This window comes from Ahaetulla prasina, chromosome 3 (genome assembly GCF_028640845.1).
Source record: "Ahaetulla prasina isolate Xishuangbanna chromosome 3, ASM2864084v1, whole genome shotgun sequence".
Classification (NCBI taxonomy): Eukaryota; Metazoa; Chordata; class Lepidosauria; order Squamata; family Colubridae; genus Ahaetulla; species Ahaetulla prasina.
This window is the reverse complement of record NC_080541.1, coordinates 175,102,409-175,129,996: the sequence shown is the minus strand read 5'-3', so window position 1 is coordinate 175,129,996 and position 27,588 is coordinate 175,102,409. Positions and strand designations below refer to the sequence as shown.

Genomic DNA, 27,588 nt, shown 5'->3' with positions numbered 1-27,588 from the left:
AGGCTAAATTAAGATTAAACTTGCAATTTAACAAATAAATACTAATTGAACAATATTGAAATATTCAGAATTATTCTTTAAATATTTATTTGTCTAGGTCAGTGATGGCTAACCTTTTCCGGACTGGGCCCCCAAAGCATGCCCGAACCCGCAAAATGCAATGCACATGCAGCCCCGCGCATACGTGCATGTGGTCCCAGCAAGTGGCCCGCCCCCCATGCATGCACATGCAGCCCCCGCATGTGCCCTGCTCCTGTGCATGCGCAGCAGAGACCCAAAGACCAGCTAACCGGTGGGAGGTACGTGCGCATTCGCAGCGGTGCTGGGCTGAGGCGACTGTTCGCAAGCTCACAGAGAGGGTGCTGCATGCCATAAGTTCGCCATCATGGGCCTAGGTGTTATCCAAATCAGTTATGGTTACATTATCATAAAGCATAAAATATAAGGCAACAAGATACCTAAACTTAATAGAAGATTAATAGAAAATTCTTTCAGAAAAGGTCATGTTCACGTGGCTATCGATTATGGTTTAATAAAGTATGAATGAGCAATATACTGATACATGAATCTGTTCATTCATCTTACTGCTCATTTTCTACAAATGACTAAGGGCTGATCTGCATGACTAGGCTACCATGTTAAGTGCTTCTTGAGAGCAGGAACATACAGTGACAACCGTTACTCAACCTTGCCCCCTGCCTTGCATCCAAAGTAGTGTTTTAGGATTTCTACCATTGTAAGCAGCATCTCCAGTTTGCATTCTGTGTATCTTTATTACAATTAATTACTATGTGCTGTGGTAGGAATGCCCCCTCCTATTCAGTTACTGGTTGAGCTACCTTCTAGGCTAAGGAACAGAAAAAATAAATGGTAAAAAGAGGTTTCCTTTTTTTATTTTTATTTTTCCCAGTCTATGGATTGGTGCACAGTTTGAGGCAGAGCCAATACAGAAAGGTCCATACAAAAGAAAAGGTCTGTCAATGGAATCCACATGTTCTCTCCTCAAAGACTTACTCATGGAAAGCAAAGCCATTGTTGCTTCATTTCCTGGTATGGGCCATAGGAGTTAAAAAAAAAAAAACCAGAGGCGGCCACTAATTGGAGGCCACAGTCCAGAGAAAATACCAGGCCCTTATGATGGTCAAAGCAGAGGAAGTAGTTGAAATTTGGGACAAGTTTCTTAAACCAATTTTATTTCTGGGAATCAAGCAGCTTCAGAATGCAGTGTGTGAAAAAGCCCTAAGCAAATATGAAAACAAGACTGGCAAAGTCCTTTCTGGAAGTTTACAATGGATTCTGCCCAATTTCATACAGTATCCGTTACTGGCTAGTTTAGTTATAATAAACCACTCTCTCAAGTTTAACAGCCAAAGATTATACAGTACTTCCCTAATTACCTTATCCTGTTATACAGACCAAGAACAAATGAACCCATTCATTAGTATATTGCTTGTTCAAATTTCAGTTTACTAAATTGAACTTTATGACTTAAAATGACCTGAATATCACTAAGGTTTCTTAATTATTTTCTCTTATATACCTTTTGTATGGCATAAACTTAGAGATTAGGTTTTAAGTGAATTTGAAGCCCATTAAATTTAATGCGACCCCTATTTTATATGTGGCCCCAAACAATTCCTCTTCATTCAATGTGGCCCAGGCAAGCCATAAGGTTAGAAACCCATGTATTAAGTCTTAAAGACCATATTATGGCTGCCACTTTCACTGAGCTAACTAGAAAATTATTTGGGGACATTGTCCCAAGGCTGAAGAGCGAGTATACAAGGAAGATGAGAAAACCACTGATAGAAAGTGGTCTTGTGAATCTAATTTTATTTAATAGTCTCTCTCCAGCCAGCATAATCTAATCTAATCTAATCTAATCTAATCTAATCTAATCTAATCTAATCTAATCTAATCTAATCTAAATCTTGCTACCGAAGCAAGATAAAAATGTTTAAATGTGTTTAACTAGCCACTTAAATATTCAAAAAGGATAAAAGTTACAGCAGGGGATTACTTATTTGAGTTTCAAGATTCTGTAACTCATGGTGCTGTTTGTTTGAACAATACATCATAAAATGACAATCAAGTGAAACTGAAACAATGGCTTTTTCTTTATCAACAGGACTTTGGGTAACAGGAGCAATTTAGAGCACAATGTGGCTTCAGAACATGACATGAAGCCAAGGGGCCCACTGAAACTCTGCTATTCAAAGGATATAGCAAAGGAGAAGTCTAGCACTGCGGTGATCTGACTGTTTGAATTTACGGCTGAGACTATCCTATCTGTTACAGTACATACCAGATAATTGGCCATTTTTTATAAATATTATAATCTTGTATATATTGTATATATTGTAACTTTCTGCAAAACATTAGTGCCTTCTTTTGATTGTTTTTGTTTTTAGAGTGTCCATGAGGAGGAATACACTTCTTAAATGCATTGGGTTCTAGTAAATTTTATTGGACCCTGGGGTTTTTATTCCTTCTTTTTTCTACCAAGGGATTCACATAACAATGGAAGCTGTCCTATATTGCTGTTTTTCATTCAGGCTCTGTAAAAACTTATTGAGAACAGTTCTAATATGCAAGAGTAATTCAACAAAGATTAGTAATAGATTGTGCTAATTATATAATAGTAGCATGAAACATATTGGTCTAGTGGTTAAGACACTAGGCTAGAAAACAATAGACTATGAGTTCAAGTGAAAAGAAAAGTCTTAAAATGAAGCAAAACTCACTTAAGAACTGACTTGCTTAGCAACAGTTAGTTTGAGCTCAATTATGGTTGTAGGTCAAGGGTTACTTGTCATGTTGATAAAATCTTAAAGAATGAAATGGTATATCAGTCAGGAAAGAAGAGTTGTACCAAAAGAAGCTTCATATATTTTAGGCCTAGGTTTTGGGCAGAAGGTTTTCAAAGTTATATAAATGGAGATTGAGAACTGGCAGATTTGTGAGAAAAATATCTTCAAGATCAAAAGCCACACTTAGATATTTCATATCAAAAAGCAACATATTTCATAACAAAAAGCAAAGGGAAAACCTAACTTTTGTGTAGACATACTGCTGCGTCTCACTAATCAACCTGGGACAAAAGAAGAGATATTCCGCCATCGACAGGAAAGCGGGAACAGTTTTTTACTATGAAAAGATAGAAAAGCAAAAGGAGAAATCTCTACTTCCAACTACACATTATTTCTTAAGGCAAATTCAGACATAAACAGGATATGCTTTCTACTATTTCTAACTTGCAACAAAACAAAAATGTACAAATGCCTCCAGCAAAAAAGTATCTCATTTATTTTTCTCATAGCAAAAGACTAAGTTGCTACTTCAGATGTTTCCAAAAACTGAAAAAGAGAACTCCGAATCAACTGCACACTACTTTTTTTGTTGAGAAGTGTCAAAAAGGAATGTGAAGTCAAGTTATTCTTTTCATTAACTTTACTCGTACCATCCAAAGTGGCATTATAGATTAATGACTAAAACAGTAATGGAACATAAGTTCACAAAACTCCTTTAACTGTAAAGCTGTGTTCAAATACTTTGCAATACAGTATATATCCACAGTATCCATGCACAATAGTTAGCAGTTAGAACAGAAGGAAGTCTTTCATTTGAGGATTAGACTCTGCTATCTTCCTCTCAGAAGGGCCGCAGTGTATTTTAGTTGTGTGATGAGTGAAGACAGAAAACTGCCACAGGAAACAGGATTAAGAAGCAACATTTCTCTTTAAAGCCTTTTCCTAGCTTTCTTCTCCATCTCCGTTTTAGACAGCCGTCAATTACACATAATTTTATTTTTAAAAAATAATAAATTGGTAAATTGCAAGTTAAAACTAGTTGGTATTAGAATCATTATTTAAGGATTAAAAATAATGATTCTAAAATGGATTCTAAAATGATGAACTATGAATGCTGGAGAGTATTACATAGGCTGAATTTCTGAGTTAATATTTTTGTGATAAAAGAATGTATCTTTCATACAGATATAGTTTCAAAAGAGTAAGAGTTTTTTTTTAATTGAACTCTCACTTTTGTTTCTGTTATATTATCTTTGTAACAAGATGAGCCATGCTGCTGTAAGACTCATGTTCACCTTTCAAAAGGCCTATTTCATTTCCAATATCATTTAATAACTACTAATTTAGGACTTCATTATTAACGAGTAAGGTACGTATATCACAAAAAAAAGTTGGGATAGAAAATAAGAGCAGAGCATTATAATTTTTGTGCAGATGATATATTTCCCCATCTTGCAAGGATCATTGGCAAAGCGCTTCCAAAGACAAAAAGAAAACCACCATATCTCAAATACCCACATTTTCATTAAGAATACTTAGGATAAAGAAGGGGACAAAAGTAATGTTAAAGCATAGAAATAAAATAATTTTGACACAACTGCAACTCAAGCACTCTATTAGGATAAGAATGCTGCTGAATGGAGGAACAAGCCATTATTCTTTCAATAGAGTCTGGTACAGCTAAAAATGTGCTCACGGATTCTTCTTCCTGAAAAGCTTTAAAAATTCAATAGCTTCTTGGCCTGGGAAAGAGATGTTCACTGAAATCCTAAGGCATGGATCAAGCATGGAACACTACATTTACCTGAAGAACAATATTTTCAAGTGCTCTTAAAAACAAAAGCTGTGGGAAGAAAGAAGTCTGAAGAGGCCCTGTTCTCAGGGTTGTTAAGAGTGGCTTAAGCAAATTATATCTCATGGCCACTCTTTAGGGGCAATTCTATACCCATAGTCCAAACCCCTACATTACAAAAATGGGAAAAAATTATGTCCTCCAAAAATCAGAAAGCTTGCCAAAAGCCTTTTTTCACAAATGGCTTTCATAATAGTGCATACAAAAATTGGCATTTCACCTAGATTCTAGATGAAAATTACCAAATATTATTTACTACTTAATACAATTCCTTTCTTTCCTCTGTAAGAATTTGTTACACCTTATTTTTTATAAAGTATCCTGTATAACTATTGTGTTACCTACAAACACATTCATAGGTTTTTTTTTTAACATACAGGTTTACTCAAAGGGCAAGCAAACAACACAACCAGGAGCTGCAGTGTCATGGCAATGATCCAATAAGGATAAACTGCAACCAGGAATGCAGCCAAAATTCCTTCCCTCCCTCTCCCCAACCTCTTTTTTCTTAACTTTTTGAAGTTGATTAACAAAATAGGTGCACTGAAAATCTGCTCTCTGGGAGCTTTGCCTATTTTACTTCTTAGACCAAACTCAAAATATGCTTTTATAATTGGCAGATTGCTACATGCAATATATGTTGACAGTTTCTTCCTTTTCTCATTCTGAATTATCTAATTTTAAACTTGTTAAACTGGTGTTATGTAATATACCAGCATGCAGTTGTTCACTTTGCCCATTTTTTGTTGTCAAATGTGCGGTATCAATCCAGACCAGATTACCATCATTCTTCCCCTTCCTCTTCTCTACCCTTGATCGATGGTTTTCTGATATTTATTTCCAATATGGAGCTTTTCTTTCTTTTAAACAATAACACAGGAGAAGGTAAATTTCAGAAAGCAGCAAGATGAGAATAGGGAAATATTTAGCTCATAATTTCTCTTATCTGAATGTAAGAACACATGTTGACTTTGTCACTTTAAAAGGTAGAGGCTGCTATATGCTCTAAATAAAAATCTTCAACTCTGAGGGGTTTTTAGGCATATTTAAAATTAAATGAGTGATCTCACAAAATGACTGCCATGAGGAAGGATAATAAGGTCTAGGTTGGGATTAGAGTCATTCATAAAATAGCTACCAGCTGGTAGCAATCAAAAAATACACTCAGGAGAAGACAAACAGGGGAGGAACCTCCTGCCATTTTTGCTACCCTTTTAATATGTTCTCAGCTACCCTTAGCTTACCATGTTCTGGGCAGGTGAGCATATTTCCAATAAAGCTTTGTGTTGCCATCACTCAGCATTTCTAAATTCTAAGAGCACCTATGCGGCCTGAGACATTTGTAGCACGGCTGATTTCTATTTCACTATTCCCACAAAATGAAAACATTTTTTTAAAAAAATTAAGTCAGGCAATCAAATACTCTGAGGCTTAATTTTACCCTCCAATTTCTTTAAAATAAAGAACAAATAATATATATATTATATTATATAAATAATATAATTAAAATAAAGAAATAATATATCTTGTCTCCTATACAGGTTCTCCTTGACTTACAATTACAATTGGGACCAGAATCTCAGATATTGACTGAAGCAGTTGTTAAATGAGATGCCCACATGACCACTTCGCTCAATGACCACAATCCTGGTTCTCCCAGTTGCAGTTGTTAAATGACCGTGTGGGTCATTTAAGTGGATAGAGTGAAACAGTTACCTGCTGAAGGAACGCAAGCAGCTCCCTTCCATGCATGGAAGGGGACTCCTGCAGTAGAGTGCAGGAACAGAACTTGGATCTTCAGAATTCTCCATTTATCCAGCCAAGTGCTGGAGTTCCTCTCCCCTCCATGAGCAGACAGAAACTCCTGTGCTTGAAAAATGGAGCTCAGATCTTCATGATCCTTGCTTTGTTTCTCCAGCCTAGCGCAGAAGTTCCTCTCCCCTCCATGCATGGAACGGAACTCCTGTGTGGTGCTGGAGAAACAAAGCTCGGATCTTCATGATCCCAGCTTCATTTTTCAAGCTCACTGCAGAGATCCCCTATGACTTCCTGGGAAAGCCAGCGGATCACAATTGGCAATCCCATGGTTGTGGGACACTTGGCACTGGTCGTAAATGGGAACAGACTGTCGAGCAACCAAATCATGATTGTGTAACCAGGTGTGTGTGTGTTACATTTTACCATGGCTGAAACTGTGTATGTACCATAAAGCAACCTTTCAGAGCCGTCATAACTTCAAACAGTCCTTAATGACTGGTCTTAAGTCAGGAACTATACAGCCAGTAAGTAATTGCTACAGCAATTCTCTTTGTCTACAAACTGAAAAAATTACAGTTCAGAAGACCATTCACCCTTAGGTGACTTCCCAAGTGGACTATTACTTTGTAGCATGATGCCTGCTGGTATTTGGTTTTTTCAGCTTCCTCAGCCAAATTGCACCACTGTGAATGTGCTGGTTATGCATTGTTAACTCAGCAGCCAATGCAGTAAGTGTAGCAAACTGTCATTATGTAACTCCAATTAGTTCAATCAGTACCAAATGTAACTACAATTCTGAAAACACATTAACGTGTATGTCTTTTTAGAAAGCATATTCCTTTGACCTAAAAGATAGGGTTGATATAAAACTCTTTCAAGCTAGCATTTCTTGGAGTACGACAAATCAATTAAACAATTCCCATAGGTGTTTCCAAATAGAAAATCCTCTTGTACTGTCCCTTGTTAAAGATTGATTAGTTTAAAATAAAAAGTTACAGAAACTGCTTAGGCTTTGTTATCACAAATTGACAAACGCCTTATGCTATTCTTGCAGTACTTTATGTCATATTTTCTCTCTCTTCTGCTTCTTTACATTTGCTAATATATTTATAACCCGGACTGGGGTGTTAACTAACTGCTGCATTCCAGTCTGGTTTGCGTCATGGAGTTCCACAGCTATTGATGAGTAACATATGTCTAACATGTGGCCAAGAAGACTCAGACTGTGTTCAAATAGGCATGGATAACTCCACTGACCTCAGACTCAGTCTTCTATGCCACCTGAACAGCACAGTAAAATGATTCTATGAAGCTAAACAAGTTAGGAATTGTCCACTGAGAAAAATCCTGTAAACTTTCAAAAGACCAGGGCATTATCTCTTTTATGGTCTAGTTCTAAAGTATTGGATTACACTTCCATGGTCTATTGTCATGCTGGTTGGGAAAGATGAATTTAAATACGATACAAAATGGAGGAAGGTTAATTTATATAATTTATATGCAGAGACGCATACTGAGCTTTGACAAAGTAATCTGAAAAGAGCAATTAGATTCACTATTTATTTGCTTCTGTACTGAAATTCTAATGTAAACCCCCTCCCACAAAAGGAGCAAAGTAGATTAAAATTAAAAGCCTACATGTTTTTAAGAAATAGAAATTCTCACTCAGGAAATTTGATTGTTTTTTTCAACTTTTTCCTTTGAAAGATAACACACACAGAGAGAAGCTCAAATTATAAGAATGGAGGCACCAAAAGGTCAGGCTCTCCAACTGCCCTATAAGGAATCAGAACTCTTTACCTTTGAAATCCGAAACCATATAGTTTTACTAAGAGGTCTATGAGAGTAAAAAAACAAAATCTATCATTGACAGGATGTTGTAAAATGAAGTAAATATAGCAGGCTTCTCAACTCATCCAATAAGCTGTTAAGTCAGAACAGGAAAAGTTCAAATTCAGTGACCAGTCTGGTTTGGAGAATTGTCTTATTGAATGTATAGCCATCCACACAAAAGCAACTGAAGAATCTAGAACAGTGGTTCCCAACCTTGGCAACTTGAAGATGTGTGGACTTCAACTCCCAGAATTGTCTAGCCAGCTTTGTTTCAAGTTGCCAAGGTTGAGAAACATTGATCTAGAACACAATTTGTATGCTTTGAAGTACTTTTCTAGCACAAAGAATACTAAGAGTGTATGTGGCATTATTGCATGTCATATTTTTCCTCAGAAGAATCTACCCAACAACTTCTTTTTTCAGCTTCAGGTGATAACATGGTCCACTAATCTTCTAATAACTTAAAAACTATGTGGCTAATTTAAATATTCAATTGCTTTTTATATATAGCAGTTTAATTTATTACAGTGAGTTTCTAGCTTATCCCAGATTTCTGCTGAGATTCATGCATACATTCATGCAAACATAGAAGTCTGTGTTAAAATAAATTATTGTAGCATTTATTAATTATTCCTTGTTAAGAGTATCAATAAAAAGAATTATTATATGATTCAGTGGATCTTCTTCTTCAGGTTCTTTGGTTATATAGAGGTTTTAGAAGGATGTATGCATAAACAGCCATCATTTAAATATGTAAGACAGTGTCCTGCAGTTCATACATGATGAAGACAAGAGCTCCTTGGCCTCTACTGTGATCACTTTTACTGGATCTAAATCTATACAATAATTTGCCATTATTTTTATTCCTTGGAATGCTCTCTTTTTCACTGTCTTCTATCCCACCCTCAACCTAAAAAGTTTCATCATTTCCAACATCTTGCAAGTATTTCCTGAGCTCTTAATAGTGTGTAATTAAAATGTAAAATTAAAACAATATATTTTCAAGTGCAGTATTTCTCTAATTCTGAGCTCCAACTACGCTTCTCTGCTTTATTCTATAATTTGGCAACCCCAATAACCCTGCATTATGCATACAGTAAGTTCTCAATTTATGACCACAATTGAGCCCAAAATTTCCATTGCTAAACAAAACAGTTGTTAAGTGAGCTTTGTCCTGTTTTATGACCTTTCTTACCACAATTGTTAAGTGAATCACTGCAGTTGTTAAATTAGTTACATGGTTGTTAAGTGAATCTGGCTTCCCCATTGACTTTGCTTGTCATAAGGTTGTAAAAGGTGATCACATGACCCCAGGACACTGCAACCATCATAAATATGAGCCTGTTGTCAAGTGTCCAAATTTTGATATAACCATGGGGGTACTGCAAGAACCGTAAATGTAAAAAATGCTCATAAATTGCGGTTGTTACTTTGAACGGTCAGTAAATGAATGGTTGTAAGTCGAGGATTACCTGTATACTAGTGGTAGAGTAAGAGATAGACTCAAAAGACTTTGGTTCAAATCATCTCTTAGCTGAAATGTTCCTTGGGCAACTTTTTGGTCAATCATTATCTCTCAGCCCAATTTATTATGTAGAGCTCTTAAGTTAATGAATTATATTTTCACAAGTTCCTTGAAAAATGACTATTTAAAGAACAAAGATTTATCAAGGGAATACAAAGCAATTAAAATTGCAATAATGTTCATTCCAATCTAAGCCAAAGATGTGCAACCGTTTTGGGCATAAGAACTTCCCTGGACCCTTGAATGGCATGTCAGGCTCTAAATTCCACACAGTACAAAATGCTGGGGAGACATCAGTGAGGCCAGGACACAAACTGAAGTTGATTTCCTTTAATTTTAAATTATTTCAATTAATTTAAATGCAGTTAATATGTTCATGTATTTAATATTTTTCACTCTTACTTTAAAAGGTTAAAAATCCGGGAAGACCTCTAAGCCGGGATCACACCCAAGATTTTTAGGAGCGTATACAACCTTTGGATCTCAAATTGGAAATCTCTGTTCTAAGGCATAATTCACAGCAAGAATCCAGAAACAGACTGTTCTTCCTGGGGTTTCCTCTCCTTCCAGCCAGTTTCCCTCTTGAATACCATATTTTCTGCCTAGCTTAGAAGCGTAAACTAGAGACAAGGTAGATAGATACCAAATATGGCTTGGTTCACTTTAAATTTCCTATCCACTCTAATGCAAAAACATAAAGCACATTGTGTTACATCTCTTTTTTTTTGTTCAATGCAATGCAAATAATGTACAATTCGAAGATTAATTGATTGTACAAGTAAGTTTATAGTTCTTCCCAAGCAAGGCTTTTTCATGGCAGTTTCCTCAGTATATTATTGTGGTTATCTGAAGCCAAGAGCATGTAAAGGCATGTGCATGTGGACATTCACACATTCATTGTTGTAGGCAGTAGTCAATTTGCTTCAGAGGAGTTCTCCATAATATTTTGGGATAACAGCTAAACTTTACTTATAAAAGTAGGGAAAAATCAATTGATTCTTATAAAAAGAATATTCTCTTAGCTTCTTAACATGCCGTTCTCACTAGGTAGCCCTTTTCTAATCATGATGATTTACAATGCCTTGGAGGTAACTATAAAAAGCTCAACACTGACATACAATCCCTAATTAACCTGAAATATGCACTAACTTTACAGGAGGTATGCAATGTTATGAATTATTCTGTAAAAAATATAATAGAAGTTCATAGAAACAATGTCATGAAAACACCATAGTAACAGAGATTATTGTATTAGTATAGGGTCCACCTGTTGTTGTTTAAATTAACCTCCACTGTAAATAACAAAAATGACATAACTAACTTTGTATTCTCTTTGTATTTCAGAGGTGCCGAATACATTTTTGTGCCTGAACAATTCTTTTAATGATTCATCTCCACACTTAAATATGCTTTTCCTCCCACAAAAGGAATTTTAAAGAGGACTAAGTAAAACCACAATATCCTTTTCATACATAAATGGGTTAGGTCTTTTGAATAGAGACTGCATTGTCACTTCAAAGCCATTCTTGCCATTACCCCATACATTCATATAGGAGGTATTCCTTTTTGTATGAGGTAATGAGTAGGCCCGATTGTGGCTGTGATTTATTACCGCATCCACTTTGGAGCAGCACTGCACCTGCATTTACAGAGATGGGACACCCACGAAGGTGAATGGTTTATTAGGGACAGTTCATCCTCAAACAACCCACAGCATTTTAAGGGGAAATGATCCAAATTTAGACCTGCTCTAAACAGGTGTCTTTTAGAATACTTTTTTAAAACAGTTGTATATATCTATGGTGAGGCAAACAATTCTTTGCTTGTAGTAATCACTCCATGAAAACAAGTATATCAGCTCCACCACCACCTTTGAAGATGAGAGGTAGAGAAAGGCCAATGGAATTCTCATTATTTTTCAATGCTGTGGCTTGCCAAATGCTTAGAAAGTTAGAGCTCAGTGAAGTGAGACTTCAAAGTACATACCAAATACCCAGATCCAAACTGCTATCCAATATTTATCCTCAGGATAACACAGAAGTGGAAATTCTATGCCTCTCTAGAAACACTGCCTATAGTGAGTGATGCTATGAATTATAGTTCAGCAAAATTTGAAAAGACACAGATTTCCTATCCTGGTTTAACATAAAGGTAATTCAGCATTTCTTCATTTGGCATAAATTATGACTTAATGTTTGGGTTATCACAGCTAACATTTGAAACCTGGCAAGTGACAATGGAAATGAACAAATCTAGTATAATTACAAAATCCACTTTTTTTATAGCTGTCTTCCCCAGCAGCCTTTCACAACTTGGCATATTCCACATATAATTTGCACATATATTTCCCATTCCCTGAATTCCCCTAGCTACTGCTGAGAATTATGGGAGCTAAAATCCACATATCTAAAGAATATCCAATTTGGCTATTCTCCAAAATTGAAACTTCATTTGACTTTGGTAGATGCATGCATTAAGAATGGTCTTTGGTTACCATGATACTAATAGCCTTATTGGGCAATGAAAGCGCTAACTATATCTTCCTAGGCATTTTAACTATGAGTTTAAGAAAACACTTGCATTTTTTTTCAGAACCAAAGATTAAAAAGTTAAGAATTTCCTGAATCACATTCAACTCCTTATGTTTGTACATTCATGTAGTTCACAGCAGTAGAAAAGTGTTACATGAAGGCAACTGAATTTAGTTTCAGAAGCTAAGCATTTTTTAGATTCCAGTGATAAATAATATTTTAAATTGAATTAGGATTATCTAGTAAGGACTGATAGCCAAGTAATTAAATTTTTACAAATAAACAAAATTATTGTTACTATTTGAATATAGACATTTTTCTTCCCTGTCTAATATAAGATCTAATTCAATGTAAGGTATAGCTGGATTAATAATAAGATGTGAACTAGCTATAGGAAATAATTAAATTGTTCAATTTCACATTACAATTTTATGGTGCATATTATTGTGAATTAACTTTGAAAAACATATAATAAGCATAAATACACATCATCACAAAACATCACAAAAACTTAAGATTCTGGGTGAAATGGAAAATTTTGAATATATGCAGCAGCTAGTCTTTATCTCCATAATTACTTGTTTTCAGTGTATTTTATAAAACTGAAACTTGTTAATTTGGAAAGAGGCAAAGTCCAAAGCTTACTTTTGAAGGATAGATCTTTTAATGATAATTTCTTCATCCAGATCTGCTTCATTGGCCATGAAAAGCAACCTCTTCTCTGAGTCATCTACTCCAATGAAGTCACGCTGTTCCACTGAAATAGAAAATAACAACATAACTCTTTTACAATGCTTGTCTGTAACCTAGTAAGGGTATGGCTAGACACCTGAAACAAATCATATCCAGGTGGTCCTCGACTTATGACCACAATTGAGACTAGAATAAAGCACTTGCTCAGTGAGTTGGACCCTATTTTATGACTTTTGCCATGACTGTTAAGTGAATCCCTGCAGTGAAATGAATAATGTGGTTCTTAAGTGAATCCAACTTCCCCCATTGACTTTGCTTGTCAGAAGCTGGTTGGGAAGGCGATGGCGATCACATGGCCTTGGGATGCTGCCACCATCATGGATACATGCCGATTGCCAAGCACCTGAATTCTGATCCTGTGACTGTGGGGATGCTACATTAGTCATAAGTCAGGTCATAAATCACTTTTTTCAATGCCACTGTAGCTTTGAAATGAATAGTTGTACATTGAGGACTACCTGTGTAAATGTCAACAAAGTTTGATCATCAAACCTGAAAGAATTTTCCTGAAAATTCTACCAAGAGTGTTCCAATCAGAGAGGAATCAAAGAAACATAAAGAAGCTCCATAAGAGGTCCTTTAGCTATGTGTGGCTGTAATTTGAAAGATACTTGTCTTGCCACTTCAATGCTTTACAATTTGAATTATTGAATCAGGGACAATGAGGACATCTGGGAATAGTTTCTTCTCACCAAAATCTTATTATTTTTGGCATAACCAGCAAGTATTGAAATACATATTTTTTCATATAATAATATTAATTAATAGCTAGAGTTTTGGACTTATGCAGAAATAAAGGGTAAATTTTCTAAAAGAGATTTCAAAATCAAGGAATCATTTCTAAAAGAGATATTGCCAAAGTTAATGAATACAAACAGGAAAACATAAACAGCAGCGTAGCAGCAATTTAAGAAACTTATGTTTATTCTGCCTATACAGAATAGTGATGGAATGCCGCAAACAACAAATATTTTGAGTACATGTATTATAAGGTTTATAAAGAAAGTCACCATATTGAGTATTGTAGGAAGAGAGCTGTATTAGTTTATGGTAGCCAAAATCAGATGGAATCTGGTAGATTCTTTTCGAACTAATAAATTTTTATTAAAAGGCATGATCTTTTAATTCATGTATAGTTTATTTTGGGGTTTTGCATTTTACCTGATGGTATAAATCAATCTGTTTCAATATTATTGCTAAATAAACCAATATTTTGTTATTAGGAATAGAACTGCTACTAGAATATAACAGAAAAATGACACTCTTATGTTGCATGGCAACATCGTAATAGTAATTACAATAATTATATGGTTATCAAGAATTGGAAGAGAAACTGAGATATCATTTCAGCTTACAGCTTGTGAAAACTGTTACACTCTGCAAAAACTAACAAATCTTGTAAAACCACCAGTGGTTCAAATTCCAGAATTGTTGTGTCTGCGCCCCCCGAGCCGGCCCTGCTGCCAGAAAGTGACTTGGAAAGTGACGGGGAAGGGCCGTCAGGACTTACCTCAGGAGCACCGGCTCCCGTGGCTCCAGGAGCCAGAAGCAGGCCAGGTGGAAGAAATAATGAGGCCTCCATCCCCTGACACTTCCCCCCCCCAGACCCAGCTGACAGCAATCAGGCTTGGTTGAATCCTAGGAAGTGTTGAGTCATGGAGCCACACCCCACAGGATATAAAAGGCAGCAAGAGTTGGTGTGTTTCTTTGTAACAGGCAAATCCACTGATTGACTAGATCTGTAGTTTGTGACTCACCAGCATCGTGGAAGATAACGAGGGCTCTTGGCAGACGCTGGTTCTTTTGCTGCCAGAGCTGATAGTGCCGGCTAATTAGGCCATCATTCGGACAGAGGCGGAGGAGGACAGAACAAGAATAAGGCTCACTGAATTACCTAATTTTTTCTTTCCTTTTTGTCCAGGTCCGAGTTCTGTGGGTTCACAGACCTTCTTCATTAACATGGAGAGTGTGGCATCATGAGTTCGAAATAAATCTACTACTTCATGAAGAGCAACATCTGTAATTAGATCACAACTCAGCACCAACACATCTGTCTGTCAAAACATAAAAGAAAAATATTGTTTCCTTATAAACATGTATATGCATTGTTTTGAAATATGAAGAAAATAGGAGGGCTTCTCAGCAAATACTGCTAAAGCTGTTAACATTCTACATCAATCCTACAACAGCTTTTTATTATTCCATCCATCTTTCTTTCTTTCTTTCTTTCTTTCTTTCTTTCTTTCTTTCTTTCTTTCTTTCTTTCTTTCTTTCTCTTTCTTTCTTTCTTTCTTTCTTTCTTTCTCTCTCTCCTTCCTTCTCTTTCTTTCTTTCTTTCTTTCTTTCTTTCTTTCTTTCTTTCTTTCTTTCTTTCTTTCTTTCTTTCTTTCCCACCTTTTAAAGGCATTTTAGGTGCTAGACATTTATTTATTTATTTTATTTCTTATTAAATGTATTTGCAACCCATCTTGCTGCAGGGCTATTCTGGGCAACTTACAACAATAGAAAATTATAAATATGTAAATATAAAAATAGTTAAACAATGGAACAATAAGAATAATGAAAGTACAGCAATATGAATTAAAGATGGGCAGGGAGGGGGAACGGGGGATCAGCTATTAGTCCAATAGCCACTTACAGTGTGGTACTCTTGCAATGTCTCAGATATGTTATTAGATTGCAAAACACCTATATTACTTTAACATTTCTGTTATTGCCATTATATTTGGTGATGGCTAGTGGTATTTTATTTTAATCTTCTCCTTCCAATATAATTCTGGATTGCAGAATTATAAAAATGTGCACCCATTTATTATTTACAATGACAATCCTGACATTCTCCTACCCAATAGCATATTCTCACTCAAGGCACAAATTTCCAGGCTCAAATTATCCTATTTCAGAAGATGATAACCAGCAGTGAACTGGATGGCCTCAGTTGCTGTAGTCATGATTGCACCATTAGAGGATCTGAAAGACCAGTTAGGGAAAAACTGTCTGACCAGTTAGGAAAAAAATCTGTGTGATTGCTAAAAGTCAACACTGACTTGAGGGCAAATTATCAAAAAAATGCAGCAGGACGGTCATAATGAATTAAAGCAGTTGACATTTTTTATCCTCTTGTAGTTTTAATTTCATTTTATGACTTCTAAGGTCTACCTCAGGAATTCCCAACAGGAACTATTTATTTATAAATACCCCACAACCTTATGCCAATGTACTCTACTTTATTTAAATTTCACTGACACAAAATTTAAGAATACATCTACTTCAAGATAAGATTAATTCAATAAACATTATAAATGCTATTCCAAATTAAAGATTTGATAATTCTAAAAGATCTATTATTAAAAGAAAATGTTACAGGAAAATATCTGGAATACTATAAAGCAAAGTTCAACTTCCATTCCTGCTTTTATTTTCAAGAATGCTATGGGGTCTCATAAAGTTTCTTAGAAAATAAAAATGGAGGGCTGTTTCAGCCCTGTGCTCTCTTTGGAATGATGCCCATCTATTCAGAAAAAGGGGAGAGGGGAAGGTGAGCAGCAGTGACCGGGAATCTTATGTAGAAAGGAGGAGACTGATGCAATGATGTTTTAAGAATGTCTACAAAATAGGATGTAGCCACCTTCTGAATGGGTCAGCCTGCCCAGGCAAATATTGTAAATAGGCAAACAGTCCAAACTGAGCTTCATGCTCCAGCAAACTAAAATTTATAAACACATATTTCCAACATTTAAACTATTACCATTTTTGCACTGTTGTACCAGGAAAATATCTGCAAGGTATGGGATATTCTGTTAATATCAACATTTAGGTTTTCTTTTCTAGGAAATATGTTTTTTAAAAATATTAATTAAAATGGAGGGGGGAGAGTTTCATTATTCACAACGAGCATGCATAAAATATTCTCCACAAACCAGGCATCCAGGTTTCTGTCTCTGCATCACTCTTATATTAATATGTATCTTAAAAGAACCCTTTGTAGATTTACAACACTTTTAATTTACATCTGTAGGGAGCAGATACAATACTCTTGTAAGTGCTGTAAATATTCAACCATGTTTCCTATAGATATAATTTCATTCCACCTATTAAAAACCATGCTTTAGATTACTTCTCCCTACAAGCTTCTTAGAGAGTCTTGGACCTGTGAGAATGATAGAAATAAGAAACTAGCCAAAGATTCCATGCCATAAAGCCACCTTCTTCAATCTGATGTATTAAGTTTCAGCTTCGGTAAGTCTTGACTGAGGTGGCCAAGGACACACGCTGGAAAATTCTAAAGTACCCAAGGTTAGACCACTTAGATATAAATATATAAGTTTAATAAATGTATAATTTAATACATAATAATTACTGAGACCTGAAATAAATATATAAATAAATAAATGGTTGATTGATTGATGTTGGGGCAGCATTTCTCACCTCTATCCCACATAATAAGATGTATACTCTGAAGGGAAGGCAGAAATGAAGCTATCAGACTTCCCAAGTAGACCAGACATGGAACAGGATCAGTTCAGCTAGTTCTATTTTATTATGAGTCTACGTGAACAGAATCTTACAGGTTTGATAGTGCTAATCTCCCGCTGTCTCTTTTACAGTCAGAGAAGTTAGAGAGGTTCCTTTCTGAGTCTCTTTCTCTTCCCATTATACAACCATTTTGTGGAGTATATCCTCTCGCATCTCATCGTTCCCTAGGGGGCATCTTTTTCCCTTATCTCCTTAGATCATTCCCACATACAGAACCACACAAACCAATAAGTTCAAGACATTCAAGTGACAACCTGGTATTTTCATTTTAGAATTTTATAGTATAGTGCCTACAGAGGGGGAGTTGGTGAGATGGATTACAGTGAAGCAGCAGGAAGGAGGGAGCACATTCCAGAAACAGGAGGAGGGGAGCACAGCCCGGAACTAGATAGAAGACAGAGGAAGAGAGTTAAAATTGCCACTCCCTAAAATCTCTCAGGTTATATCCACTAGGGCAGGAGTAGTAAGGGTTTAGTTTGTATTAAGTGTAAGTAAATAAAGAACTGAAGTGTGGCTGGATTATTCTACATTTCTTCTTAGGCTGAGCCTGATACATATGAATGCAATAAGAGAATAAGGAAAACAATTTCAATACCCCACACAATTTTTAAATTTTTATTATTTTACCCTGTTTGCAAATACTGCATTGAGCCTGAAGGAATGGGATAGGATCCGATAGGACATCAATGCACTGGATTCCTTCCTGCTCTGCAATTCTATATTTTATATAGAGAATGTTTATTTTTACATAGCACTCTATTTTTCTGAAACTTTAAATGAAAATGAAAAATAAAACACAGGAAAGAAATCTAGATAAAAAGTTGGTTTGTAAACTATTTTTTTCTAACTCTACTTCAAAACCATTTTCCTTTTTTAAAAGATTGAAATGAATTATCATGGTTACTATAGTAAAAGTATTGCTGGGAACAATTTTACAAGGTGATTTGTATTATCTAAAGGGATTTTTTTCCTCAGATCAGTTGTGTCATTTTCACAGAGACATATTATAACATGTTATTAACAAAGATGATAAATGTTGCCAAAAATCATTCCATCATTATTACCTTTCAAAACTGTTTTAGACAGGTACATTAATTTTTGATATTGTGAATTCGTTATAAATAAGATAAAAACAATTTATTTCATCTTAAATATTACATAAATTCTATACTATTCACAATATTTCTTAAACAGAGATCATTTTAATTCCTCTTCCTTTAGCTTCAGGCAAAATCCTGAGCCTATATTACTTTAATAGAAGAATATGAATATTGCTCTTTTTGAAAAGAATTCCACACCAACCAATAATCTGAATAAATATTCAAATAATTATGGGTTATGCACACAAGGAACCCTTAAAAGCTATGAACTGTATGTGTCAATCTTATTTGACAACACATCATTTTGTTGAAAACCTGGACAAGGTTACAGTTTGGTTGCTTTTAGATCTTTTTCTGATAGGATACCTCCTTCTTGTCAACGATGAAAGCCACCTCAGGCCCACGGGCAAGCCTTCATTTTGGACTTGTCCAACTCAATCTTGTAATTATTTAGTTACACTATTTTAATCTGTCATCCTCATAAACTGCCAACAAGGCTTTCATAACTGCGAACAGCCTTCTTGTTTTTTTTTTTTGTTTTTTTTTAGGATGAACTCTGGCAAAGGCTGAATACAAGACCCCTGAGGAGAGTAAGGGAACAGAACCACCAAATGTCTGGTTGCCATCTGTTCTACCCATTTACTCTTCAATATGTAAATAAACGTCAGAGAGCACAGGGACCAGTGAAACACACGGTTGCTAAGCGAAGCCCAAATTTCTGCCTCTCCTCCTGATGAGCAGAGCAGCGGCCTCAGATACATGCTGAGAGTACACCATGAAAGGCTCTTTTGGGATTCGACAGCCTCCCCTTTGAAACACCAACACCCTCATAAATAAAGTTCTTACTGTCTGATGGATGCCCTTTTTCCAGTATGGAACCCCTGAAAGAATAAACTAATGCCTGAATGAAAAATAAACTAGGCAAGCACCCTAGTAGACACTTCTATTTTCCTTTGCTTTCAATGGTTGATGCGGCAGAAAGAGGGGGGAAATATGGTCTGTATTTTTTTAAACTATATAGTAAGAAAATCTCATTATGACCAATGATTGAGGGGGAAAAACATCTATCCCATACACATCCATTTGATTAAAAGGGCAGTGTAGTATTAATTAATTTTACACAAAATTGATTTTATGCAAATGCAAAAATAATAGCTGTGAAACCAGTAATGAAATATACAGCACATCCAAATTAATAGTTAAGGCTTTCTGATGTAAGATATAATATGCCAATTATGTCCATACTGCAGATTCAATTAATGTAAGTAAAGATTAAAATCAAAGCAACTATAGATTTTGAACATTCACTGCAATGCTGAGAATTGGATTTAACCCAAGAAATTTAAAAATATAATTGATTTAGATATCCCAGAGAAAATCCCTTAAGACAGATGATCTAGGATCACCCAGACCACATAAAAAGACATGTTATTCTTATTTTAAATCAGTAGCCAAGCCAATTTTTTTTTTTAAAAAATCCCTAAAAATCATGTGCTGAGGTCCTATGTGCACTTAACTAGGACACTTTGTTAAATTCAATAAGACATTTTTGGAGTTGGTATCTAAAGGATTGCCGTATTAAATTGCTGAATGCAAAAGAGAAATAGTATATGATTAAAATAAACAGATCACAACTCCACACAATTTGTGAGTTAAAATCTGGCCACATAAGATTCTGTTATATTGCAACAGAAATACAGATATGTTTAATTTAATAACACTCATAATAGTCCATACAGTTCAGAAAACTGTGCTAACAGTAGAACCTTGTAACAATATATATTATTGTAGATCTTTGTAACAATATATATTACTATAATAGTTTTCTAAACATATAGAAATTTTAGTGTTATAAAGTTTATTTTTATTTATCTATCATTCTTAGAATGACTCAGGGTGGTTAAGTTAAGCAGTGCCACAGCTGCTCTCCTATGAAACCACTTTAAGTGGATAAGAACAACTCCAAAAAGGACATTAAAGCGGGTTATTAAACATTTTATTAGACATTTTTAATGCTTGAGTATTTTTTTCTTTCATAATATCAGAATACGGCTTTATCCAATTAAGCTGGATATCAGAACAAATCAAAGGAAATATTTCTTTACATAACATTAACGTTCTTATTGTATAAAGATGGTCTGATTTATAGTTTTTACAAAGGGTTCAGGCATCTTTTCCATTTACAGTCTCCTGTGCTTTTCCCAACATTCCAGCTTCTGTTTGAAGACCTCCAGCAAGGCAGAACCTCTTCCCAATTACTTGCTTCTAACATTACCTATTGTAGGTAGTTTCTTCTTATTGTTCAAATAGTGCATTACATCCCAACCACCCCATCTCTTTGGAAAATATATTCTAGGTATCTACTATCTGAAGTCAGTCAACAGATCCCTAAGGCTAAACACCTGAAATATACAGTTTCATCCCAGACATTAGTTGTAGGATTCATTCCAGTTTTACAATAGTTAAAATCCATAAAACATTCAGCTGCAATGTAGTAGGTTTAATTATCCTTATTCGCTCTGTTTTTAAACCACAATATACATTTTTGCTACACTGTATAAATCCAGCAGACTATATATTGTTTTAGGAAACTAAAACTATATATAGCTTTTCTACCCGCCACCAATTTCACCAATTTAGCAGTATTGTGTGTGTATGTGTCTGTTTGTGTGCCTTCCAGTTTTTAATCCTGGCAATTATCTGGACAGATCACTGCAGTTTTCTTGACAAGATTTTTCAGAAATAGGTTGCCATTGTCTGCTTTTGGCAAAGAGTGACTGGTCCATGGTCACATAACTGGCTTTGGGGGTGTGGCAGGATTTGAACTCATGGTCTCACATTTTCTAACCACCATATCAAAGTGGCTCCCTTAATAGTATTGTTTACAAAAGTTATATAAAAACACAATTATCTTTCTTTCTGAATAAACATCCTTTATTCTATTTGAATAAAACATCCAAGATTACAATTCAAAAGTCTGAGACTTAGCTTAAAAATGGCTATTTCTTTTTATCTCACCTCGCCAACAACTGGATGGGACACACCTTCACTATCACCAGTTTATCTTTCCCCTAACAGATGAAGAAAAGTGAAAAAATGCCAAATTGGTTTTGATAGATGTCCAGAATTTCTATGAGTAAGCATTTAAATTAACTCTCAAAGTTAATTTTTCAAGAGGCAATGGGTCTTCCTTGTTTTTCTTTAAAAACGTTTTGCTTCTCATCCAAGAAGCTTTTTCAGAACTGAAAAAACTTCTTGGCTGAGAAGTGAAATGTTTTCAAAGAAAAACAAGGAAGTCTAGTTGCCTCTTGAAAAAGTACCTTTGGGACAATCATGACCTGGATGATTGAGAATTTCCATAGAATTTAAATTAAGCTTTTCTTTTTGTGAACTGTATCATTCAGCCAAAATGCCAATATTTCAACCTATCAACATTAATCAACAGTAATATGATCCAAACGATTACAGATGGGACTCTAAACCTATGTACACATTCTAAAGTCGTGAAGAGAACAAAAGTATAGCAACTGATAACTTCTGTGAGAATCTGTGTAAATAATTTCTGGTATTATATACTATTAAATTACACCACAGGGAATAAAGCTGCTTATATGGAGAAGATCGACAGGAATCAGCATGAAAGAAGTACTGTAGCTAATTCAAGAGCTTTCTCATGTAACCATCTTCTTTAACAACTATATGTCAATTTCATATGCACCAATATACTGATACTGATATTAATATATACTAATACTGTGTTGTACAATTCCCACTAAAAATTCAGGGAGCTGTAATCCACATTTACAATATCACTGCTGGTGAAGATTTGTCTACACACACATACTTAAATAATTTCAGTATGGTTTCACTGAATTGATAAGACTTATTCAGCTTATTATATTACTTAAAATAATCAGCGCCAAGAACACATTTATTTCTGGAGCTCAGCTTCAATCAAGTACCTTATTTTATCAGTTTCTGCCATCCAGGAGACCCAAATCTTGCCAACTTTTTACTACTTTCATGATCTTTTAAAAGAGAAAATAGTTCCCATTTTTCTTCAAAACCATAATGGTCATAATGGCGAACTTTTTGGGCACTGAGTGCCAAAAAGATCACGTGGAAACAGCTTGCGTGCTCGTCGGGGCCGCTCTCCGGAAAAGTCGAACTTCCGGGTTCTAGAGTGCATGTATGCCCGATGATCAGCTGGCCGGCACGCATGCGCACACCGGTTCTTGGCACTGCCGTGCGCACAAAGGGATCATGCTCCGGGAAAGCAGAACTTCCGGGTTCTAGCACACATGCATACCCAACAATCAGCTGGCCAGCGCGCATGCCCACACTGGTTTTCGGCACTGCTGCATGTGTGAAGGTCAGCTGATTGTCATGTGCACATGCACGCCAGAAACCCATAAGACAAACAGGCAAGGCTGTGTGTGCTGGGCAACATGGCTTCACATGCCACTTTGGGCACGCATGCCATATGTTCGCATCACAGGTCTATAGTATAACAATAAAATATCCATTCTAAAGAAAAAATAGTGGCAACCTAATTCTCAATTCTAATATTTAAGGAGAACTCTTGAGAACATAGCCACAGGAAAGACAACCCTTCTTCCTTTCTACAACAGATGCAAAAGTGGTACTTCTATCCCAAAGGTGCTTTTTTCCAAAAGGCAACTGGACTTCAATTTTTTTTCTTTGAAAACATTTTGTTTCTCATTCAAGAAGCTTCTTCAATTCAGATTCTTGAATGAGAAGCAAAACATTTTCAAAGAAAAAACAACAACCCAAGAAAGTCTAGTTGCCTTTTAGGACAAACATGACTTGGATGATTGAGAATCTCCATAGATAACTGTTCTAATTACAGTAGTAAACAGATTAATTCTGTTTTGAAGAAGCATCATCAGTGTTTAGAAATTATAAGCCATTCCATTCTAAGTTTTGATGGGGGCACATTGCATTATTTTATAAGATGGGCCTTATAGATGAGTTAGCTGCTCCACATGTTTTTTCACCCTCTTCCAGAACTAAAATAAGGGAACAGCAACTATGCATAGTGATCTTCGGCAAGACAAGCAACTTCCCTACCACATATGTGCTGGAAATATATTTATTGCTTTACTAGCCCATAGAGGAAAAACGTTTATGCAAGAAAACCGGATTAACATAACCTTAATTGAACTTGAATTTGATATTCCCTACAGTAGTCCTCTCTGTAACCATTCCTTCTTCATAATAGGATCCAGGTTTACAAGAGAACTTCAAAATGAATTCATGTCTAGGATGAGCGAAATAATAATTTGGGGGAGGGGGGTGTTGCTTCTGATTTTGCATTGTGACTTAAAGATTTTCACATACTTTACAAACCTTACCAATACTCCTATGATTTTCGGTTATTTATTCCACTGTCAATCTCTTGAACTATTATTATTTCTGTCGTATAGAAGTCTCTGTGGTGTTGTTAAGAGAGGTTAGTGAGGTAAAGCACTTGTTATTTTTATTTTAGAAATATACATGGTCCTTCAGAGAACATCAGCTAAACCTCAGTAAAAGAAGTCTGGTAAACTGCTTTAAGAAATGAAATGCTCTATTTATTTACTTCAAAATCAACTCACAAGCAAAGGAGTAAAACGCCCCATTTGTCTCCATGCACGTATTTCATGGCTGTTTTTAAATCCACCAACAGTTCAAAAACATCTCTGTTACAAGTTATGATTTTTTTCCATGGTCACCAAACTCATCTCAACTGTACCAGAAGCACAGATTCCACCTCCCAGTCATTACAGTGAGCTTTCTTATGTCATGTATTTGGAAAGAAGGTTTTTCAGCAGAGGAAGTGAAGCGCTAAACTTGTCTGTCCAAAACTACATGGATCACTGACCCTCAGCAGCATACAGACCACTGCTGTGACATCACACTTTCCACAATATGGCTCCAAAAGATGTACCCAGCATGCAAATCTGGATTGCTTAGCTCTTCCAAGAAATTACTGCTTTTTTTCATTATTTATGGAAGGATCATGGGTACATTTTTGTAACTTTTATTCTGAAGGATTTATGAAGCACTAGGCAGACCACCTATCATTACTTCATAATCAAAGTCTACTAACAATAGTATCTAACTGTATGGTTTAGTTAGGGGTTCCATTAAAAAATGTAAACATTTATTAGTGCAGGAAAATGTACATTTTCCACTCTGCTATACTGCTGGAATACTATCTTTTAATAGCCGGTTGGAATATAGTTACTGGCATAAATTGGAGAAGATCTTTACAGGATAAGAGGGAAAAAATGTGTCAGCTTTCATCTTCATATTCCAAACCAACATAACATTATCTATGCACATGCCAGCAAAAATGGTTAGTCTTCTTACCAAGGCAGTACAGTTTTGGACCATATCTGTGGTTCTATATGTCTCTGGTTCACACTGAATAGAAGCAAGAGCACTTCCCATCATTAGTCTTAATTGCACAGGGCTTTTCCTTGTAATTTTATAAAGAAGTGAGAGTATGTAGGAAGTGCTGACAGAGGGTTTCCTTCTCATGCCAAAATTGCTTCTATTCCCAAGAGAAGTAATAATAGCATGGGAAACAGCTATGCCATGGGCTCTTCCCGCATAACCTGAGTCTACAGATGTTGCTGCCAAACCTCAGGAAACAGACAAAATATTGCCCAAATTCACACATTGCTTTCTGCCAGGAAACAAAATATTGCAATGAGCTGGATGCAAAGCCACCAAAACAGAAAAGAAGACATTTCCCCCTTATTCAAGAACTCAAATAGCACCATGTTAATTTTATAAAACCAGTTCTGTTCACAGTAGCAATGATAATAAGGTTCAGTTGCACCATACCAAATGTGGATACACAGCTCAGATTAAAAACTTATTGCTAGTATATCTGATACAACAACAGGTTCATTTCATGACCTAAGATTAACACTTTCTCAGTTTTTATTTCTTTTTGATATTAGTGATGTGGATTTCAAATTATTTAAATTACTGATATGCTTTGATAAAGCATATTAATATAATTAAATTTTATTTTATACTAAGAAGTAATTGAATTAAAATTTTAACTCAGCATCCAAATAATTTATATTTGTACCTCAGAAAATATTGAATATTGAATATTAACATTAAAACATGTAATCATAAGAAACATGAAAAAACAACAAACTTGGCTTGAAATATTCTAATGAAATTTGATTTACATGTACCTGTGTACACAACTGTTTCCTGTATTAACAATCAGATCTCACTGAATATAGAAATAACCTAAGTCTCCTAGAGGAAATTTATGATCCATAATAAATTTTTATTTATTTATTGGTTGGTTGGTTGGTTTGTATCCTGCCTTTATTATTTTTAGAAATAACTGAAGGTGGAGAACATACTTTGTACTAATATTAGCTAATCTAAATAGAAAGATGAATCCATTTTTAAACATTATTTAGCAAATGGATTTCTCTCTCATACTTTCTCAAAGATATGGCACACATTACATTATTGTTCATTGGTTGACTTAATTAGTTAATCTTGTCCCTAAAACTGAATTGAACACAGCAGCAAATAAGAGTTCAGGAACATATATATGCTTTGCAAGATCTAGAGTTCTAAACTTCTCCTAAGATGATGATTTATCTTAGCTGCCCAGAATCCCCTTGTAGGGGAGATGGGCAGCATAGAAAATAGCACTATGCATAGATACAATCTGGGTAAGATCAACTTGAAGTAGTCAGTGGAAATAACAGTAGAAATTTATCAATAATACTGGTATTTGTGTGCATTTATTTTTTTAAAACACAATTATGCCCAAAGTTTCTCCAAAAATAAGACATCCCCTGATAATAAGCCCAATCAGGCTTTTGAGCGCATGCTCTAAAATAAGCCCTCCCGAAAATATTTAAATGCATGCACAGCCACTCCCTGCCATTTCCTCTGGTTTCCTCCATGTACCCCAAAATAATAAGACCCCCCCCCAAAAATAATGCTGCGCTTATTTCGGGGTTCAAAAAAATATAAGATAGGGTCTTATTTTCGGGAAAACACGGTAGGTGTTTTAAAAGTTTGCTTAATTTCTTTAGTGAACACTGATCTGTTGAATTATTTCTATATTTTACACACACATTACTCATATTATGATAAATTAAAATGATTTTTAAATACTTAGTATTACCTTTATTTTCTCATGAATATGCCGTAATGAGTCTGCAGTTCCCATATCTGCATCATCAGCAATACATACAATATCCAGCTTCAGTTTTGTCTCCAAGTTTAGCACTTTCTGAACATCTTTCGTTGTAACCACAATGACTTCTTCAGAAAAGAAAGAAAAAGTAAATAGTTTGAAAATTGAAAGTATGAAATAGTTTACATTCTTCAGAATATATCATTTAATTTTAGATAGTTTAGAATGATGTAACTTTTAAATGTAAATATAAAGTTTAAATGTAAAGTTTAAATAGTTTACATTATTTTAAAGTCGTAAAACTTCCAGAGTCCTCAGATAAGTTGATCAAGTTCTTCAAGGTTTCAGAATTCTCATTATATGCCAAAATGTGCAAAAATAATTTACTGAACAAAATAACATTATTTCTGCAGAACAATATTTTATGCTATTTTAATGAATGTAATTTTGTTTTTGTAAGGTAGAATTCCCAAGCAAAATATAAGATAGTAAATCTAAAAAAAAAATAAGTCACACTGGCATTTCTGTCACTATTATATTCAATGTATTTAACACAAAGCTAGACATTAATAAAGATATGGAAATACAACTTGAAAAATGGAAAAGTTGGGAGGAGGAAGCCTCTATTAATCTTAAATGTCTATTAAATCTAAAAACGTGTAATTCGTACTAATTTACATCATTTGTATAATGTAATTG

The 27,588-nt window shown here is 35.1% G+C and overlaps 1 protein-coding gene across 2 annotated transcripts in view; it reads right to left on the bottom strand.

Annotated features, from left to right (window-relative positions):
• EIF2B3 (eukaryotic translation initiation factor 2B subunit gamma) overlaps window positions 1-27,588 on the bottom strand; it is a 103,692-nt gene that overhangs the window by 68,371 nt on the left and 7,733 nt on the right. For both annotated transcript variants that reach the window (XM_058174726.1, XM_058174727.1), the window contains exons 3-5: window positions 26,878-27,017; window positions 14,957-15,116; window positions 12,955-13,066 (exon numbers count right to left, since the gene is read on the bottom strand). In XM_058174726.1, the coding sequence (XP_058030709.1) occupies window positions 12,955-13,066; window positions 14,957-15,116; window positions 26,878-27,017 (412 nt within the window). The remainder of the gene's footprint in view (window positions 1-12,954; window positions 13,067-14,956; window positions 15,117-26,877; window positions 27,018-27,588) is intronic.